This window comes from Marmota monax, unplaced genomic scaffold (genome assembly GCF_021218885.2).
Source record: "Marmota monax isolate L192 unplaced genomic scaffold, Marmota_monax_Labrador192_F-V1.1 WCK01_AAM20220418_F8-fsc00173, whole genome shotgun sequence".
NCBI lineage: Eukaryota > Metazoa > Chordata > Mammalia > Rodentia > Sciuridae > Marmota > Marmota monax.
Window position 1 is genome coordinate 2,774,704 of NW_026694620.1, and position 21,882 is coordinate 2,796,585.

General features: G+C 35.0%; 1 protein-coding gene across 7 annotated transcripts in view; it reads right to left on the bottom strand.

The window, feature by feature from the left end:
- Cep112 (centrosomal protein 112) overlaps nt 1-21,882 on the bottom strand; it is a 472,978-nt gene that overhangs the window by 217,240 nt on the left and 233,856 nt on the right. For all 7 annotated transcript variants that reach the window (XM_046422633.2, XM_058572199.1, XM_058572198.1 and 4 more), the window contains one exon: nt 15,291-15,473. In XM_046422633.2, the coding sequence (XP_046278589.1) occupies nt 15,291-15,473 (183 nt within the window). The remainder of the gene's footprint in view (nt 1-15,290; nt 15,474-21,882) is intronic.

Here is a 21,882-nt window from a genome sequence, read left to right on the forward strand (position 1 = left end):
GAAAAAATAATAAAATGTTCTAGAATAAGAGGTATACCACTTTCTGTCATCTATAGAAGTTTTCCAAAGGGTTTAGGTTTTGCTAATTTGAATTGATAAATATTCAGTATTTGTTCTAAGTATGGTTTGAATATTAAATTACAGTTTCATTTGAAAAACATGAAAAAATAGTAAATTATACATCTATTGGGATGGATGAAAAAACAGTGAATTGCTAAATCTGTACAACTAAATGGCCATTTTTAATTCTGAGAAATGGCAAATTTCTAATGGAAAGCAGGAGCACATAATCTTGAGAAATTTTTCTAATGGATTACTATCCTGAATTACTATTAGAATAATCAAAAGTAATCATTTTTTACATAAAATCAACTTGGATCTATGTTCTAGGTTATACTTATTCTAAACTACTTACTCATTACTTAACTATTTGCCTCAAGATAACATTTATTCAATAGTAAATGGAGCAAAGACAATGTTGAAATCTGTTTTCACAGATTTTTTTTTTCCAGGCCAATAATCATATAAGGGGAGCTATTTTAATGTAAAACAAGTAATTGTTTTAAAATTATGTTGTTTTCTCTTTTTAAAAAATGGTTTAAGTTAATTGATTACACTTCATTATCCTTGCAATGAACTTGAACACATTAATACTGCAAGAAGAATATGTAATAAAAAGGGGAATGCATCTTCAAATTTTTGTCAAATTTTAAGAAATACCAATTCAACCAAACACCTCACTAATAGTCATGGACTGCTGTTTTAATTAGCTGGTGATATTTTTGACTAAGAATCTCAGATGATGAAACTGTTTTTTCTTGTATTGAACCAGCTTGGCCCAGACTAGCCTGTCCCGCAGTGACATGTATATTGAATACAAATCAGACAGCACAGCTTTAAATCTGTGTTGCAGCTCTCATTTCCAATTCGAGAACTGTACTATAATCATAAGCTTCTGGTGGATGAAAGGAAATCAGCTCTCTGAATATTAGCTAATGCCACATTTGCAAGTCCTGAAGAGATCTGTGCTGTTAAAAAAAATAGATCATTTCGCGTGAACCTATATATATGAATTGCTTTGTACTGCTCAACTGATAGAAGCAATGCCTGTGCTGGGATTAAACCCTTTTCATCATAAAACCTCATCTGGTTCGGAGTCCAAGTCCATCAAACCTTTTTCCTTTAAAGTCCCGCCTTTGATTCTACATCAATTTATTCAAACCGCAGCTGGGTGGCTGAAAACGAAAGGACAGCATCATTTAAACCAACCATGTTCCCAACTTGAAAGAAGGGCTATAATTAAAAAAATGGGCATAAAAGAATGGAAATGGGATAATATTTTTTAATGGTAGTTCAAAGGCCGACAGATGTCAGAGCCTTTGAAGATGTCAGTACACTGAGCAAGAAGTTGCCATAAAAGAGCTTGCCTGAGAGGTGAAGCAGCTTTTTAATGGCTGAAAAAACCCTTGCAGACACATCCTTGTGTTTTTAATTTGTCAGAGTTTCTGCAGTATTTTCAGATTAATGACACATGATTATAACTGCATAGCAGACATATTTTTATACTTGGTTAAATGAATAGTTTATTTCACATTCTTTTAGAGCTAGATAAGAACAGGGACACTTTCCTAGGATGTCCAAAACTATTCTGATTGCTTCACATATTTATGCTAATTTTGTGGGACTGGTCCAATTCAGAGTTACTATATGTTGCCAGCTTTTGTTCTTTAATAGTCTGATTGCTAGTAACATTACAATTCACATGTGGTAGTTAGAATGCAATTCACTACAATTTCATTCTTTTCATGTACATGGAACAATATGTGCCTGAATAATTAATTTGCACACCAAGTCATGTCAAACCAAATTAATGTTTAAAAAACATTCCTGAGCTCAATCTAAACAACCATAGGCTGCCATAGGGTTCAGAAGAGAAAGAGCTGCACGGGGGCGGGGGATCACAGCCATAAATACAGTATGATATTAATGTCTCAAAAAGAAAGAGCTGTCATACCCAGTGTAAAATGCTGAGGGACACTTCACTAAGATTTAGGGGAGGGACTCAAGAGCATTTGCCCTTCGAAGTAGTTCTGACATGTCAATTTGATTTGTTCTGTGAAATTACCCTCACGATATTCATGAATGTTAACAACAAGTCTCTAGTGAGGAGTAGCAAAAAAGGGCTTTCCTGCCAATGCGGATGCCCATAATTTACATCCATGATGGGGTGCAGGGGAGAGAGTTCATGGGCTGTAAGTTGGACAGATATGGGTTCAAATCCTAGCCTTTTGCTGAGAGCTGCACAGCTTGTGTCTGCCTCCCTGTCTGTGGGAACTGAGATAGTGTCCATCCTCTTCCAGAGAACACAGGAAAATGTTTGTCAAATAATATGTGCTCAATTTCCTTTCTCAAACCAGATGATACAAAGGAAAAATAAAATTGGTTCATTTATAATTGAAAATTTTTATATTTCTATATACAAAAAATACTTTAATGTACTTTAATGAAAATGCCATTGTTTCCAAAGTGGGTGTTGAAATTTCCCACTTTTCCAAGACCAAGGGCTCATAAGTACCACTCCTCATGTTGGACTCTTACATGGCCATGGCTCATTGAACTCTGCAGCATACACCTATTGCTTTCTGACAGCTAACTCAATCCTGCAAGGACACCCTTGGAGGCAGGTTAGCAGATGGAGTATCAGGGTTGGAACTGTGCAGGCCTGCAACCTGACCCTGAAGAAGCTGACCAGCCATCTTCTCACCTGCCCCCAGGCATTCTATGAGGATAGGAGTATCTGGGTTTGTTTCCCTAAAGCAGGGCCTGTCTCCTTGAGGTCTTTAGTTGACTACAGTTTGGGCCTTACAAACTCTAGATAAAGCTTGCTTTGAACATCTTCCTACCTTCTTGTTTGCACTCTCCAAACCCCTCCCTTTTCTTATTGCCACTCACCTCCACATGTCCAAATTTTTTCACTCAAACTCCCACAGGAAGACATCTTCCTACAACATCCCTCTTCCTTCTCCTTTTATTTTCTTTCCATCCATCAAAATTCCCACTTCTCTAGAGTAATGGATTTCAACTTGATGGGCACAGTATAATCATAAACAATTTCATAAAATAGTATCTAGATTTTTTTTTCTTCCTCAGCTCAATGTTGCTCATTGCTCATGTTGCTCATAAAATCCTTCCTTTTATGAAGACTTCCCTAGTTCCCTCAGACACACACAGTGTTCTAAGCCTGGGGGTATGGGACAGATGAGCAGTTAACAGCAACCATTTCATGTGTAATGTTCTTTTCCACTTGCTAAATTGCCTGGAAAGACCCTTCTGGGGAGGGCTTCCACAAGCTTGTGGCCTCCTCTTCACCTGTCATCTAATACTAGATATATTCTCCCTCCAAGCTTAAAGGATCCTCATACTCTTGGCTCATAGGCTCAGAAAAGCCCTGTTTCCTTTTCCTCCCAGAACTGAGATTGTACCTTACTGGGTGATCCTGACAGTCAATCCTACTTTTTTAGGTAAGATATGAAACCCTTCTCAGTACCTAAGTTTGGCAGAACTCTCCAGATCTGAAACCTTACTGTTTTCTGGAGAAACAGTGAGACTGGAGATGCTGAGCTGGGCGTTCAGTGGGTCCTTCCCACATTACTAACATGCCCACCTGTAAATCATGCCTGACTTGGCCACTAATGGCCCAGTTTGCTTCATTCATCTGAGTCTCATATTTGAACCTCTTTCATGGACTCCCTGAACTCAAAGTTCATGTCCACATGCAGGATTCTATGAGGAAGGGTCAGTTTTCATAGATTGTTCACCCAGTGCAGTGGTCTGCTTCTGTTTTAAGAAACAATAAACTGGGCTGGGGATGTGGCTCAAGCGGTAGCGCGCTCGCCTGGCATGCGTGCGGCCCGGGTTCGATCCTCAGCACCACATACAAACAAAGATGTTGTGTCCGCCAAATACTAAAAAAAAAATAAATATTAAAAAATTCTCTCTCTCTCTCTCTACCTCTATCTCTCTCACTCTCTCTTAAAATATATATATATATATATATACACACTATCTCTGGCCAGCACACTCTGTAAGCCTGGCCACATAGCCCCCGGCAAGGCTATGTACCCCTTAGTAAAAAAAAAAAAAAAAAAAAAGAAACAATAAACTAACATTGATAGGGATATTTTTAAAATTTGCCCAGTTCAAATTCTCAGACCAATGTAGGAGTTTGGAACTATTGTTTTGGATTTTTTTCCTGCGTTCTGAAATACCACTTCCTTTTGGTTCTGTTCATCTCTCTCTTGACCCCTTTTCTCAGTGTTCATGTCCACCTTCTCTTTAAGCAGTGAGTGTCTCTTATTCTCATTCTCTCCCCCTCCATATGAGAGAGATCTTGCCTTCACATAGGTATACAATATATTCCATGCTTGTGATTCTATGTCTTGATTTCCAATGGGGATGGAGAAGTTTCGTTTGAATCTCAGGGCCATAGTCCCACTTATTTAAAACGATTCAACACCTAAATGTCTTGGGGCATGTCAAACCATAGCTCTGGGTCTCTTCTCTTCCTCACTGCCACATCAATTTCCTCCACTGCTTCTGTCTTAGCTAAGCCCTCATTACCTCTTACTAAGACCACTCCAACTGGTTACCCAGCCTACGACTGCACTGCCATAGTGAGGCCAGGGCCAGGCACAGAGTAGGCACTCAAGACATCTTAATGGCATAAATTAATCAAGTTGAAAGTTGAAGTCAAGAAAATTCCACATATATAATTCTTCCCAATGTTTAGATAGGAAAACTTAAATGGAGATAAATTTGATTTTATAAATCTGATTTATATATCATCTGAAGAGTCATAACTATAAATTTTTAAGCCTCAGAGTTCCATTTTTCAATATCATTATGGAACAGTGAGATTCCAAAGCAATCAGGTTAATGATAATTTTCATGAGAAGATCTATTCTACTACTTTTACTTCTGAGTTGAATGCTGTTGTTTTAAGAAGCACCAACATTCTAGCGATAGCAATTTTTTATTGAATATCACTAGAAGTAGTTGCAGAGATGAAAGTCCAAAAGTATATTTCCATGTTGTCTCCAAAGCCTGAAACACTATTTGCATAGTCCAGTTGCTTTAATAGGAGAGCTAACAACACACTGTGTCTCTAGAATTCATGGCTTTTGCATGGTAACGGCTCTAACAGTAATTTTGGAATAACTGAGAGACAAAAAGATTTCAACCCTCACATTTCACTTCTTATGCTAATATCATTCTTTCTGGGGCTATCATATAACTTGTCCATAAGTGAAGATAACATTTACACTTCAAACATTTGGATTTTCAAGAAATATTTGTGACATACGCATTTTGCACATTGAATAACATCTTTGCAAAAACAAAATAAATCAGATCATTAAAAGTATTGTTTAAAGGAATAAACAAACTAATCATCAATCTCATTTTAACCTTAGAAAAAACATGCAATTTTCAAGTCTTTCTACTGGAAAAGTACCTTGTCTTGAGACACTGAGCCTGCCAGAGTATTGGTCCCCTGTTCACTAAAAGCTCCTCTGCATCACAGAGTCACTCTATCAGTGGGAGGGACACACACACCCTTAGAGACTGAAGCTATAGTGTAACTGTCCCCACAAACAAGGAAAGAGACTCTGGTTCAGGTCACATAGTGCAGTCAACCTAATTCTCTAAGGGCACCATCAACTCATATTTAGATATCACTAATATAGGCCTTGATTACATGCTTAATCAAAACAAATCCAAATGGACTGGGCAAATAATATATTTTTAAACTCCAGAAATCTAACTTTATATTGTTTGCTTGTGATTTCTTGTGATCTTTCACAACCTTTTAGGACACAAATATCCAGAAGCACTGGAGGAATCAGGAGATAATTTAAAACTATTATTATTAGAACAAGTGAAATAATTTTTTCATTAAATTTTAATATTGGTTTCAACTCAAAAACTTATCTCAAGTTTCACATTAACCCACCAATTTTAATACTTCGGGTCTCAATTAGGCCAATTATCATTATCTGAAAGTTTCCACTTAAGGACAATATTTTTCAAATATTTTCTGCATACAAATATTAAAGGCTATTATTTTTGTGTAATGCCTTGCACCCCTCTTCAAATAGGAGTTTAAGGTCTCCCTAACATCAATTTCTGTCATTTTTGTCATGAAAAATGCTCAGGTATTAAATATCATTTAAATCATGCAACTAGGCATGATTCCAATTAGTCCTGAATGGAAGACAAAATGACAGCTTAATAAGCTTCAATTTGCTAGCTCTTTGAACATTCAATGATATCATCATTTTGCCAATCATTTCTTGCACTCTGGCTTCAACCTCTCTGTCACAAAAAAAAAAAATTACCTCAAATATGTAAATGAAGGCATCAGTGATGTCTCCTACAGAACATACTGGGTTGGAAATCCAAAAATGGATTTTCCAAGACATCTTGGGAGAAGAGTTATTCATCCAGTATTTCCTCAGTGGTAGTTTCTGCCCACTGGGGCAGCAGGGTGAAAAGGACAAGAAGGAAGGACAATATGCAAGAAATAACTAATGGCATTTTTCCCTATTATTATTTTTACTATTATTATATTTCCCTATTATCCAACATGCTGCATGCCATGTCCACTGACATGATTGTACTGGACACGGTATGCAGCATGTAGAATAATGATTTATGCTGGAGCATATATTTTTTAAAAAATCATCTTAGACTTTTAATTTTGATCAAAATGTCTCTAGAATTAAGTCAAAATTACATCAACATAAGTTGTTTTTAAGGAGTCTAAAAGAAACACACTAATCATTCCTTGTTTTTTTTCATGGAAAAAAGTGTCTAGATAATTTATTAAACCACCTTGACCATATTTCTAATAGTCATTTCTATTGACTAGCTTTTGTCACATAATAAAATTCTAACTTAGATTTCTTTAGGAAAATAATATGAACACAGAACTCTCTGAGATTTAAAAATTCATTCCATAAAATAAATGGGATATGTAATATTCCAAATTAATATATGGATTTAACATACATTTACCTATAGTAAACCATTTATAACAAACCATACATCACCAATTTTCAAATGCAAATTCTTACGTAGTTTTTATAAAGATTGGTATATCACATTAACCTAAATCTTATTGAGTCGTACTGTGGACATTCCTTTTTATTTCAGTAAAATATGAAAACCAGAAATTAAGCTACTTTAAAAATACATTTATTTTTCCATTCTATAAATTCTAAAAGTTGGGAAAATATATATTCCAAAGAAAATATTAAGAAATGCACATCTCTTCATACTTCAATTTATCTCAAAATAGGGAAATGAGATGGGCCTGATGGCACATTCCTGTAGATGGATATGATACCTTTATTTTACTTATTTATCTTTATATGGTGCTAAGGATCAAACACAGTGCCACACGCATATGAAGGAAGTGCTCTACCAGTGAGCTATAACCCCAGCCGGGATCTCAAATTTGAAGACAGCCTTAGCAATTAGTAAGATTCTGCCTCAAATAAAGGGGAGAGGGGGATGGGAATGTAGCTAAGTGGTAAAGCACCCCTGAATTTGATAGCACCCTTGATTTTGATCCCCAGTAGAGAGAAGGGGGGGGGGACACACACAAACACACACACAGATGGTCACAGACTGTGGTTTTAGAGAAAGATTAAAACTACTGGCTAAAACTTGACTTGGATTTACATAGTCTAAGCTGTGAGTACTACTTCTTTAAATCTAATACTACATGGACAATCCAAAATTGGAAATACAATGGATTTATGGGGATACATAAAATTCAATGACAACATGTTCCATGAGTAAGAGGCATATGGCGCAGGAGACTTTGCCAAGAGTCCCAGCTGCACTAACTACTAGTTATATAACTTTAAAAAGTTTATTTCTGCTTTGAGTTTTCTCTTATCAATAAAATGGGTCCTCTTCTGGCCCAGGTAGCAAGGTCAAAACAGTTTATAGGAAGGAAATTTCATTTTCATAAAGAGTTGAATGAGATAATGCAATAAAAGGACCTAGCAGAGAGCTCAGTACACAAAAGGCACACAATAACTATTAGTTGTTACTGTTGCCGCTGCTGCTGTTAAACATACACAAACATAAAAATTCAGTGCTGTTTATGAGGTGCTAGTTACTAAGTGGAAATAAAACAGCATTATTGCTGGGCACAGTGGTGCATGCCTGTAATCCCAGTGGCTCAGGAGGCTGAGACAGGAAAATCTCAGATCAAAGCCAGCCTTAGCAATGGTGAGGCGCTAAGCAATTCAGTGAGACCTTGTCTCTAAATAAAATACAAAATAGGGCTGAGGATGTGGCTTAGTGGTCAAGTACCCTTGATTTCAATCTCCGGTGCCAAAAAAAAAACAAACAAACAAAAAACCCATCATTATTGAATTATGACTTTGGAGCAACATCAAGTATTGCAAATCACAGAAAGAAATGTAACAGCTATTGCTCAATACTGTGAACAAGGAGGAAGGAGTATCAGTGTCTCTCCTGTGCCAGGCAAAGAATCATACGTAACCCTCTTCCCTTTTTTTGGCCTGTCCAAGTCTTCCCCAAAACCTAAAACCTTTCTTGGAGGAGGCTGTGATATCAAGAAAGAGCACTGCTTTAAGATAAAGAAGTCCTGATTTGCTAGTTGTATGATCTGGAACAAGATAATATCCTTGAATTATAGGTTCTTTATCTATAAATTGAAAACGATTGGATGTAGTCCTCTCTTTAGGTTCCTTAATCTGACCATATTATTTCAAGATACTTAGATAATTGATATGACTAAAACCTTCACATCTAGCAGAACAACCTTTATGCAATGATTCCTGGCTTCTTGCAATCATCCTCATTTTTACCACTGCAGAGTGATCACATTATACTCTGTATCTAAAGTATCTCCAGCAATTAATTACCTCTTTTACAAAAACAATTCTAGTATTTCTAAAGAAATCCATTAAGTATAATGAGAACAAAAGACAGAATTTTTTTAAAAGAAATGACTGTTAGTTGATATAAAATTGCTAATTCAAAAGGAATACTTTACATGTTATTATTTGGGAGGTTTGCCTTTAAAGGAATATTCTTTAGCTAAAAGTGGACCACATACCATAGAATGTGGTTTCCATGGTAACTATCACATTTAAAAACTGTGCACAGGGCTACAGATACACTGTATAATACTTCTACAAATGGTTCCTTCTTAGAGGAATAAATTTTCTTTTCCAGCCTATATTTTTGTTTTAAACTTAATTTTCTCCATGATGAGGGCCAAGGTGACTTATTCGTAATACTTTAATTATAGGCATATTTGCTACTTTTGTGTTTGTAAAATAAAAGTACTTACAGAATTTTTAGAATTATAATAGAAAAAGAAGCTGGTGACCTACAAAGAACATAAGCTTTACTTGAAATGGCACTTTCTTATATTTTCTTCTGGTTAAGCACATAAGAAACAACATTTGTATAAATATTAACTTATATGACAATTCATAAGTACAATAAGCATATTATAAAATCCATTTGTAATACTATGAGATGCACCACTCCTGGATACTAATAAATTAAATCTTCCCTTCAGTGTATCTATGCTAAAATATGAGAAGAATTTTTGTCCTTCTCTATTTGATAAATTCTATCTGACCTATGATTTGGTGTCAGAAAAAACAGTATTTCCCCCATAGGCTTTTTAAAATGGTCTCATTAGGAGAATCTCTATTTGTATTTTAAAAGTATATAGAAAGTTATTGGGCTGCCTTAAATACAGCAGTTAAATAATAATATACAAACTTCACCTAGGGGCTGGGGTTGTGGCTCAGTGGTAGACTGCTAGCCTAGCATGTGTGAGGCACTGGGTTCGATCCTCAGCACCACATATAGATAAATGAATAAAATAAAGGTCCATCAATATCTAAAAATTTATTCTTAAAAAACTTCATCTAAAGAAAATACATAGAAAATTTTAATGTGTGGTTTTATCAGGAATCTGTTCCCAAAGTCTTTTCTTTCAGCAAAATAAATGTAAAGAATTAAAAAGTTTTTCCTACCAACTTTCTAATGACTGAAAATTAAATGTGGTCCACTGCAGTAAACCCCCTTAATACTTAAAATACACTCACTTCCAATCCACTTTCTCTCTAATACAAATAACTGGGTAAGTCAGGGATAAGTATCAAAGTTTGGTGTGTACACAGCTGGAGCACCAGGCAACCACCCTGATGAAACTGTGTGTCAACAGGGAGAAAAGGGAAACAAAAAGCAGGGTTGCCAGGGTTAGCAGTGAGAGCCCCACAGGTTGGGGGGGAAATATAGCTCCCATAGTTGAGCTTTTCCCAGCAATCACATCAGTTTGACCCTAAGAAAGAAAAAATCATTACTACCTCAGAACAAAAGAAATTACAGTAATAAATAAATATTAATGATGAAATAGTATTTTGATTAGGCAAGTAAGGTTTGTGAGCCATTTTAAGGTATACAAATATTTTATTTCTGAAATGAATTATCATTTGATTTTTAAAATTTCCTATTATAGTTTTTCATAACATAAATTCAGAGGACAAGAGAATCTGATATAAGAGAGTAACACACTTGAAAATTAATTTAGGGCATTAGCTTCTAAACTATTTCTAATCTCAGCCATGTTTCTAATTTTTAAAGATAATTTGTAAGGTTTCAAGAATGGTTATAAAATGATCATACTAGAATTTGGTAAGTCTGTGACTTAAAATGTACTTTCTTAGGATTTATAATATCTAAAAAAATTATCTCTCTCAAAGCAGCTTTGTTTTTTGAGAATAATTGTAGTCTCAATAAATTGAGTGAAAGTCTGGCACATTAATAGAAAATTTGTTTATTACATTTTATAAAATTTAAGAATTTAAAGTTTTCCCAACAGAGTTATTTGTGAATGTTTTAATATGCAAAGAATATCATCATTTATTGGTCAATGTTGTTCATATTTAGTCCCGTTCCATAAATTTCTCTCAGAGCTGAGAGCTAGGGGCAAAGTTAAGATATCTTTCATTGCATAAACAGAATCACACAGTTCATCATGTTTCCTTCTTTGCTGTGGCTTCTAGGCAAGTTCCAAGGTAAAAATGACATTTAACTATAGTATTTTGTAAAGTATAAATTTTATAATGACATTTAACTGTAGTATTTTTAAAGTATAAATTTTATAATGTGGCTATATATCATATACTACTTAATTATTAGTTTCTATTATATTTAAGTATATGTTTATTATAAAATACTGCATTAAATCCCTTTTAAAAGAAGAAGGCACATAAAGAAATTAAAATCAAATACTCTCAAGAGAAAAATACTATTGAGCTCAAAGACCATGTACATAGGAAGGTATACCATTGATGTTCAGACCATACATACTTTAAATTTGTCCTTTTAGTAACCTTGGAAGAATGGTAGCTGTGTTTAATCACCTCAATATACACACAACAGGTTTATAAATGGAGACTTATGCCTCATGCCCATATTTTCAAATTCATGGAGAGTATGGTAATAGCATTAAAACCTAATTTTAAAAAATCTTCAGAAAAACTCTTTAAGTAGAGGAGACTACAAATTCCACATTTTAGAATCAGTGATAAATTCAGCCTCTCAATACAAAATCAATATAGTAAAATCAAGATGATTTGTCCACTTACTATGCAAAAATTATTGAATCATAATTAGAATCACGATTTTCAGCTTAAGAAATCAAAGGCATTTAGATACCAATGTTATACAAGAACCCTAGAACAAGTGCTACATTCAATGTACTTTTAGATATGGCTGATAACCTTCTCCAAGAATGCCATATTCAATTTAAGAGATACCAAGGGTCGTTTACTACAGCTGTTGGTTACCCTGACTTCTTGATCTTTCTGTACTACAACAGGTCACATAGCCATCCTAGAAGTGACATCACTTCTGGGGCGGATCACAAAGGTTCTATGTAACAGTCATACAGTATTCATACATACCACTCACATAGGTAACAGACATAAAAGAGTAAGCAATCTCTAAATGGTTCAGGATCTGAAAAAGACAACTAAGGGATCAAGGAACCTACGTTCTATTTTTCTTCAAATTCAACAAGATAAAATGTAGACATTCTATCATTATAGCACAGCACAAAGGCAAAACAAGAATTACATATAGAATTGACACGTCAAAAGAAGCTGATATTTACAAATTTTCTTCATATTAAAACTGTGATAAAATCAATCAAATCATCTTCCAAAATAATTTCAATAAGAGGGTCCTAGTAAATGAGAAATATTTAACAATGAGGTTTAACTTTTTATGTCTTCATTTCTATTGATCTGGTGTATTTTCTTAAATAATCATGAACATCTATATGAGGGTAATAACATTTAATGAACATTTTAGCAAATGGGATTATTATGACACAATATATCCTACCATTGAAAATCAAAGTAGTGTGACGAAAATATAATATACAGGATAATCAGTTAACTATACCAAATGAAATGAGAAAAATGTTTAACCGTCCTGAGATGCATTACTATATCTTATCATTATTCTATAAAATAGCAATTATTAGAATAAATAACCTAATAATTGTAAAACATATTCACCAAAAGGGAATTCCCAGTTGGTTTGATTTACCTTAATGCAGGTTAATATATAATAATGACTTTCATATTGGCATATAATTATATCACATATTTGGAAGAAGCCAAAAATAAATTTTTAGGGTATCACCCTTACTTAAGAATCTGATGGAAGAGAAGCTGCAAACAAAGCCATAGTATCCAAATAGATGTCGTACTGGTCCTCTTGTGGTTAAGTATTTCAAATAACCCTTTTTACAAAATGGCCTCCATTACTAAACTGGAACAGTCAAACATTAACTGAAAATCAAATCTCTCTGGAACTAAAATAAAAAAAATCATGCAATCTAATATTTATGTTGTGTGCTTTATTCTGCATAAAATAACACAGTGAATTTAAAAATATCTTCTGTTTTTTTTTAAAAAAAAGTCCATTTTGGGGTTTTTTTTGTTTGTTTGTTTTGTTTTGTATTTTTTGCAATCTGTGAATGGAATTAGATTTCTAAATTACACAATAAACTATTTAGACCACAATAATGAAGAGCTATAGTTTGAAAATTCAGGGCTTACCTGAAAAAAACTCTGAATTAATGACCTCAATGAATAACGAAAGATATACAGAAATTATTAGCATTTTGGTGTGCATGCTAAAATTTATAAAATATAACATTGATGAAAGTTATAAAAACTATTTTCTAAAAACAACTAAGTACAAAACACACAAAATTATTTTCATTTTGGCCAAGAATGCATTTAGCCTAAGTTTCCATTGCTTACTGGAATTCCCATGACAGCAATTCTAATTAGTAAAACGATCCAAGAAAGACACAAAATACGAGAAACATTCTAAACTACAACATTTGAAGAGGTCATATAGCCCTCATACTTAATATTTCTGTGTGAAGAAATTCAATTAATAACCAAATTATACAATCCCTGTGGCTTAATTATACATAGTAATTCTAAAATTTCCCTTTTGTTATGATTGGATGAACCGCGCCCTACATGGCAGATCCGGCATATACAAAATCACAAAGATTTCCTCTAAATTCGGCCTCCACTTGTGTCGGCTTTCCACCAAGCACCAAAATGGTAGGAAGTTATGTAAATTAATGTATTTTATTGTATCCATTATTTGATTTTAGTATGCAAACAGATCCTTTACTGATTCAGACCCCATATTCCTTCGTTATAATGGCAAGACAATGGTAGGGTTTAACATCATGTCTGAAGGAGAATACAAGTTTGAAAATATTCTAAATAAATTGTATGGCTGAAAATCAAAAGTCCAGCATATATTTTTTAAAAGGCTCTAATGAGGTTGATGGCAAAAGTATAATGTGTGTTGATTTAATAGGAACCATATGACTATCCTAGTACCATAGCTACTACAATGACTACCTTTAGATTAGCATGCCACCATAAAACAAACTAAAAATAATTTTTCTACAAATGTATATTATCAGCCAAAAACCTGTGCTGAGCATATTTATATTGCACCAGTTATTCTCTGAAAGTAAAAGACAACCCAAGGTCAAATGAAAAATAACCAATAACTCCCATTCTTTGCCTTACTGCCTCCCGCTCTCCACTCAAAAAATTAGCATCTTATTTAATTAGCAGTATTTTTATGCTTAGATAATTACAGACTTGTTAAAACATATACCATAACAGAAGAGTTATTTTTTTGTTTGAAAATTATATTATTTTGGGAGGAAGGACAAATAGGGGGAAAAGCTTATCTGTGGTGTGGTTAGTATGATTAGATTTCAATGGGAAAAGAGGTATTTAGACCTAGTATATGATATGGTCTTATTAGAAAAGAAAATTATCTTTTTATTGTTGTCAATTGCTCTTGAATTTTCCTTTAATAAAATTTCACAGCAATCTCCTCAAGAGGATACATTAAAGGCCCTTGATTATATATACCCTAAAGAATGTATTGTACCACAAAGATACATACCCAATAAGATTTTTTTTCATCTGAAATTTATAAAGATAATTTTCCATGCTGACAGTGCACATTTCATCCATAAGTTTGAAGAGTCAAATGCTACCACAGCTGGGGGTTATTCTGCCAAATGGCTTCCAACAGGGACTACAGAGATGGAGGCTAGAAGGCATGTGTATGTGCATGCAGGAAAAAGCAACAGACCTGATGGGAAATAGCCCTTCTCTGGAGTCATTTTATCAATTACCATGTGAGTGATCTAATCAAATAGGCTCATGAAAAAAAAAAAGCAATACTAGGGAGGAAAAGCAAATATGAAAACAGCTGCTTTGATTACCTACAGAGATTAAAACAAAAAGCAAGGAGTGAGGCTGATATATTTCTTAGGGATTTTCTAAGGCTAAGGGGAGGGGTAAGGGGTAGATACCTTTAAAAAAAAACCATCATGAAAGGAGCTGAGACAAGATTATAAGAAAGGGGCCAAGTTATAGCGCGCCATGGGATTTTTAATCTGGCTACCTGTGGTTTCTGTAGTTAAAGCCTTATTCATCCCCCAAACGGGGAGGTGGGGAAGAGAAAACAAAAAAAAAATCACATTTATATGTCAGTTTTGCAAATGATCAAACAGCGTGCATCAACAAGAATAAGAAGAAAACATTAAACGCTGATGACTTTTTAAAAAGATACCCGTTTTATCAAATATTATTGGTAATTACCTGCGCATCTCGTTTCTTGAACTCTTGAATTTGATTTTCGTGCTCCATGTTGGCAGCGCGAAGCTGTTTCTCCAGGTTTTCAATTTCCCGTTCATGGTCTCGGACTAGGCTACCCTTCTCCGCGTTATGCTGCTGTAATAGGTGCGTCTTCTCCTGTTCATGCTCCAGCTTCAGCTCTACTATCTGATTGGACAATGAGGAGGACAGTTCATCAACAGAACATCCTTGTCGTCATGACAACTCATGGACAGCTTAATTTTTCTCGAATTTGTCCAAGTTGAAAATTTTATTTTTGCGTCATTATTACCTCACCCTTGAAATACCCTCATTTGGTGTGTGTGTGGGGGGGATTTTATCCAAACCTCCTAATATTCAAGACTATTGGGCATATTCAAGAAATCCTTTTGCAATCTGTTGACATGAATATCTGAACATTGAAAAAAAATTATGTCGAAAGCTAGGTATTTCCTCCCCAAGATTCCAGTATTACTGATCAGCAATGGTTGTAAATGGTTAATAGTCAGTACGCTTTCCTTTTTGCTTAAATACACAGATGTAAAAAGCAGCAATTAAATCGATCAGTTTTCTTTATGATTTTCAAATAAAAGATCTGAGCTAAATACGCATCTGGATTATTGTATATACAGTTGTCTTTTTAAAAATAAAATGATAAATTTCGAAGCTCTATTATCTCGTTGTCAGCCACGGTATAGCACTATAAACACACGTTATGTCTTCCAGAAGAGCACCTGCTGTGCTGCAAGCTTGCCCCATGATTTCATAAAAAGCATTCTATTCTCAAGATCCTTTCCCAGTCCACTCCACACTGGAGACTGTGACCTTGGCCAGTCTTAGCCTCTCCCTGCTAGACTGAATGGCAGCCCCAGACCAAGGGCCTGGTTGCCGCAGCTTTGATATTAATCCTCCCAGACTGTGCACAATGGCACCCTACCTGGCCTGCAAACTATAGCCAGCCAGGCTGTCTTTGAAGCAGGTGATGAATAGGGGACTGCAGGAAGCCAGCTTCCCCAGTGAACTCCAGGCCACACAGCTGCTAAGAACAGTCACTTGGATTTTTCTTCAGTTTTGGTGGATTTCAGGGGGAAAAACTGCTGTTATCTAGAATATGTTGTGTTATTTTCGGCGTGAGAATCCATCTTCAAAAAAGCTAACAGTAGGAGCCTGCTCCAAATCGATCTTGTTTCCTGCAATGAATCACCAGACTACCTTATCTTAAAGCTATAGCATTCATTTCTCCAGGCATGCACACTGCACTAAATATCAGAAGTTATTTTCTTTTGAAATTTGAAATTCTCATCTCCTAATTGCAAATTAAGAATCAAAACACAAATTAAATGTGCTTTAAAACAGGTTTCTAAATGTTTTATTATTGTGACTTAGAGAGTTGGAAAATTAACAATAGATTTCTAACCATTCATAATTGAATTAAACTATTTAGAAGAATGCTAACTCTTGAACATGTACACTTATCAGAACAAAATAATGTACAAATAATATGGGAAAAAAGTATTTTTAATCTGACACCAAAGGTGTTTTATAGTGAATTTGTTTAAAATTCAGGTTTTCCTCCCATATTACTCTGTTGGCAACATAAGAAAAATATTGTATAAAAAATGTTCTACTAGCATATACTATGCCAAGTAGTACAGTTTTCTTTGATTATTTACAATACATGTGTATGATTTATTCTTTGAGTCATACAACTAATATTAACTATAACAATAATCCCAACAGAAGACAAATTAAAATGGTATTGTTATTACAGCACTTTTTCAGGCAGCCGAGGCTATAAATTATTGAGTTGAAGAATTTTTAGTTCTTGGACACATATTTCCACTCAGTGTTATACTATCAAGTGTCATTATAATAAAATCACAAACTTTAGTCAAAATCACTTGCATATGTAACACTGAAAGAAAGTAGGAGGGGGAAGTTATACTGAAATCTTCAGAAGTCTCAAAAAATGGGAGAATGACTAAGACTTAAAATTGAAAAAAGCAAAATATTTTACAAGTATCCAAATGACCTATAATTAGAGCCAAAAAATTGCAGAATCCCCCAAAGACACATGATCAGAACTAGATGTATAATCATTATAATGATGCTGTATCATTTTTGGATCTAGTAATAATATACTTTCACAGTACCATTCTAATTTGAGTAACCTGATTGTTCTTATAAATTGACCAATGATCTGCCCATGTTCAAACATGTTTATTCATTTTATTTAAAAAAACTAGAAAAAAATGAAATCGTTATAACAAAATTTAAACTCTAAAGATAAATGTTCCTAAGTTATTACTGGTTTGTTACTTTGCCAGGGCCTGTTGCCCAGTGATTCTTCTTAATGAATAAATCTCAAGGTTGTTGAGCCTTTTAAGTGAAATAGTTGAGGTTTATCTGCTTAGTCCAACACTGCTTAGCTAACTCCTAGATCTTATGAGCCCTTTCTGGTCTCAGCCTAGGTTTCTTAGTTGTCATCTTCTCTTAGAGGTGTGTTTTCTAGATAAATGGTAGGGTCAAGGGAAACTCCCTAATATTCTGGGGCTATATTGATGATGGTATTCATAACCACTGAGACAATTACTGAAGTGGATCTGTGCTAAATCTAAGTTTTACTGGTCCCTGTCCTCTTCCAAGTAAGCAAATGTTAGAAGAGTCCTTCAGACCTTCCAGCTTGGTCCCTTACTTGAAGGTACATCTTGGAAGTAAAAAGAAGTAGTGTATCTTCTTTACCTTGAACTACTACATACTTTGGGTGAACCAAGAGTAACGTCTAATAGAATGAATGGCAACTCTAATACATTCTGAATCTGAAACTCAAGAGTGAAGGTTTGAAGTTCTGAGTCCTTGAGAGCACAGTCTTCCACCACAGACTAGAATCATTTTACAGCTGTTGATGTTCTCATTCCAACAGATGTTTCATGTAAGTGCCCAAGAACAGGACCACATTCCAGGTGCTCAGGAAGACAAAGATGCAGCTAAGAGATTACCAAGTCTCTGGGAGTCTTGGAATCTACATTTTAAGACCTGCTAACAGTTTTATAGTGAACATAGTGCCAGCAAATATGGCTAGAATATTTTTAAATAATTTCTTGACCATAAATTTCAATTCAAAATGTGATAGATAAGGAAATAAAAGGAAAATTCTTACATCACTTGGTAAGACAACTTATTTGTCTTTTTATCCCCATGCCCCAGAAATAGAACTGATGACTTGAGATAATTCTGAGAAATATTTTTGGATACCCCGATTTTACACAGAAATGGACTGAAGATGGAACACTCACATTTCCTTCTTCTGCCTAGATGGGGGATAAGAAGGGGAACTGTACAGAGTGAAAATGGCTATAGGCCAGAGATGAATAAAACTGAGAAAGAAAAAAACTGGAGCTGATTCTGACAAAACACAGGCTTTAGAGTTCCCATCAAAAAACGAGAGACCACCCTCTAACAAGCATAGCGAACTCTGGAACAGAGCATTGGTAAATTGTTAAAAGACAGAGGATATGTCAGTTTCTCTAACAAAGGTTGCTTAGAACTTTCATTAATATATCAAATAAGCTCTGACTCTCCATCCCTATCTGAGTCTCAAACTACAGAAAAGTAAAAGCCACAAAATATTTATGTTCTCACACTAAAACTCAGAGAAAGACAACCAGGCTGAAAATAAAGGCAGAAAATCGGTCAAAGAGAATTCATGCATATTATACTAGAATTTAGAAAAAGCTTATAGGTTTCGACAAAGCTTGCCCACTTCATGCCCAAGTAAGATGAGGGGAAAACATGTTTGGACACCTATAAAAACACTACATTGTGTGTGTGCGTGGGGGGTGGTGAGGTGGGGGGTGGACTTAGTAAGAAAGAGGAAAAAAAGAAAGGATGAAGAAACCAAGGAAGGCCCATCACTCTGGAGGGAGAAAAAAAGTACACCTTTAAAACCAGAGCCAGTTATAGGAGAGCTCGATGAAACGTGAATGTAATGAAAAGAACTCAAAGAAGGCAAAACAACAGAATTAGCTAAGGATCGAAATAACTCGGTCACAAAATTAATTCTAAATTAAAACAATAATGAGTTAAAAATAAAGGCTAAAGGGCTGGGCTGCTGCTCAGTGGTAGAGCGCTTGCCTCACAGGTGTGAGGCACTGGGTTCAATCTGCAGCACCACATAAAAATAAATACACAAAAAGATATTGTGTCCATTTACAACTAAAAAGAATTAAATAAAATAATGGCTAAAGACTGAATCACTGACATAGACAAAAGGCCTGAGAAAATCATAATAAAGGCCCAGGAAAGAAACAAAGAGAAGAAAGATAGAATGAAAATCTGCATGCATACAAATGTGCTATCAGGAAACTTTCACAAAATGAATGAAGAACAGAATGTGTACATCAAAAAGTCACACTATATACCAAGAGAAATTAATTATGATTCAGGAAAATAATGGCTCAAGAAGATTATAACTAAGTTCAAACATGGAAAAACTCAAAAAACCCAAGACACTCTTGAAAAAAGTAATAATTGAGGATAAGATTCATTTAAACAAGAGATGACTAGAAAAGTGGAGCTGAGAATAATGCGTAGCACCAAAAGACAATGGGACAATATGTACAAAGCTTCAGGGAAACAAAGGATAAACAAGGAAGTTTATGCCCAGTCAAGTTATCCTTTACAGCTAAAAGAACACAAATGATTCTCCAGCAAGAAAAAATGCAATGAATACAACTATAAGCTCTTCTCAAAAAAGTCACTCAATGATGAAATCTCAGTAGTCAGTAGATAGGTCCAAATAAAGAACTTGGATATGAGTTGTGCCAAACGTCCTGGTGGTGAGCACATGGCAGATTTAGAAAAAAAAAAAAAACTATGTCTATAGAACTGTGACAACTATAGAACAGAATACAAAGGGCACATATTTCAACAATGTACAAATAATACCATAATTTACAAAACAGAATGGTAGGGACAGGTAGGAACTGTATGCAAGTTAATTTTAGTTTTTAGTGTAGGGGGTAAATAATGCCTTCAAAATTAAACCATAACATTTATTCAATATACTTTTAATAAATACTTCCTAACAATCTAAGGAATCATTTCTTAAAAAAAGAAATATTTTTCTGAACCTCTTTCAGTTTCTCTTGTTTCTTCAACTAATTTTTTTTTTGTTTCTTCACATAATGGTCCTATTTCTAAGCATGGTCCTGTTTCTAAGAAAATTGCTTTTGTCTCTGTACTTGCATATTCTTATACTTATCAATCTCATGAAATTTCTGTAATACTACTAAGAATATTATTAACAATAGTCATTTTTGGAAGCTAGGATTTGGGTAGAATGTTTGCTTCCTTCTTCTTTGTGTGCAGTTGCCATATCAGAGGGTATCACCTCCCTTTGGAGGAATACTTCCTTGTGGCGGTCAGGTTTGGGTCTTTAACAAGGGATACAGCCTTTCTTCCAACAAATGGGCCTGGGTTTGTGAACTGACCTAGATCTAAAAACTTGTGAAAGACCATGATTTTTCCCCTGAAGTGGAATATGATGTAAAATACACTTGCCAACTCTGGACTTGCTCTGGATGTTGTGCCAGCCAACTAGTATTCTCACTGGCTGTCTGACTACCTTCTCCCAGAATACCAAGCTCCACTCACCCACCTCAAGTCCTTACAGGACAAGACACCTTGGTAGCCAGTTAGCCTTGTTTCAGTGACAGGAATCACTCTGGCCTTCCAGAATACATTGAGTGCTCCACATGCTGTCTGCCTTTGTGGAACCCTACCATCCTGCTGAAAGATCCAGAGCAGCATCTCTCAATCTCTCAACGTCAGCCCTGGAATACAGAGGATGCTTCTAGAATGCAACCACTCAGTGGTATCAGTGTCCCACTACCAGAGTGCCTCTCAGTACTCTACTGAAGATAGTACTCTAGACTCTCCTAGAGGTGAGTTCTCTGGTCTACAGCACCAAAACCACCCTCATATTCTCACTTTTCTGGTACTTTTGATTCTTTCTCAATACTGCGAAGGCAGTTCCAGTATCTACCTCCACCTCAGGTCAAGTGACTGGAGTGGCAGTGAAGACCACTACCTAGGAAAATCACAAACTATTGTAAGTGTGCTATACTTTTTTTTAAAAAAAAGAGATGAGCTGCATGTAGTAGTGCTCGCCTCTAACCCCAGAGATTTGGGAGGCTGAGGCAGGAGGATCCCCAGTTTGGGGTCAGCCTCAGTAATTTAAGGAGACCCTGTCTCAAAATAAAAAATAAAAAGTACTGGGAAGAGGGCCAGTTCAATCCCCAGTAACAATCAATAAATCAATCAATATTAATAAAAGTTCAAACATTATGAATTTTATCAAAATAATATTGATCATCAGATTAATAGTTCAAGAGACAATCTGCTTTGAAATATCAGCCATCCAAAGACAGGGTTCTATCTTTCCTGGTAATACTTCAGAATCATTCTATATACTAGTTAAGCATTCTTTGTGGAAAACTTTTGTTAACTTGACTGTGAAATTTAGCATTACTTTGATATGGTTCACAAGACTTATGGCATTAAGATCCACAATAAT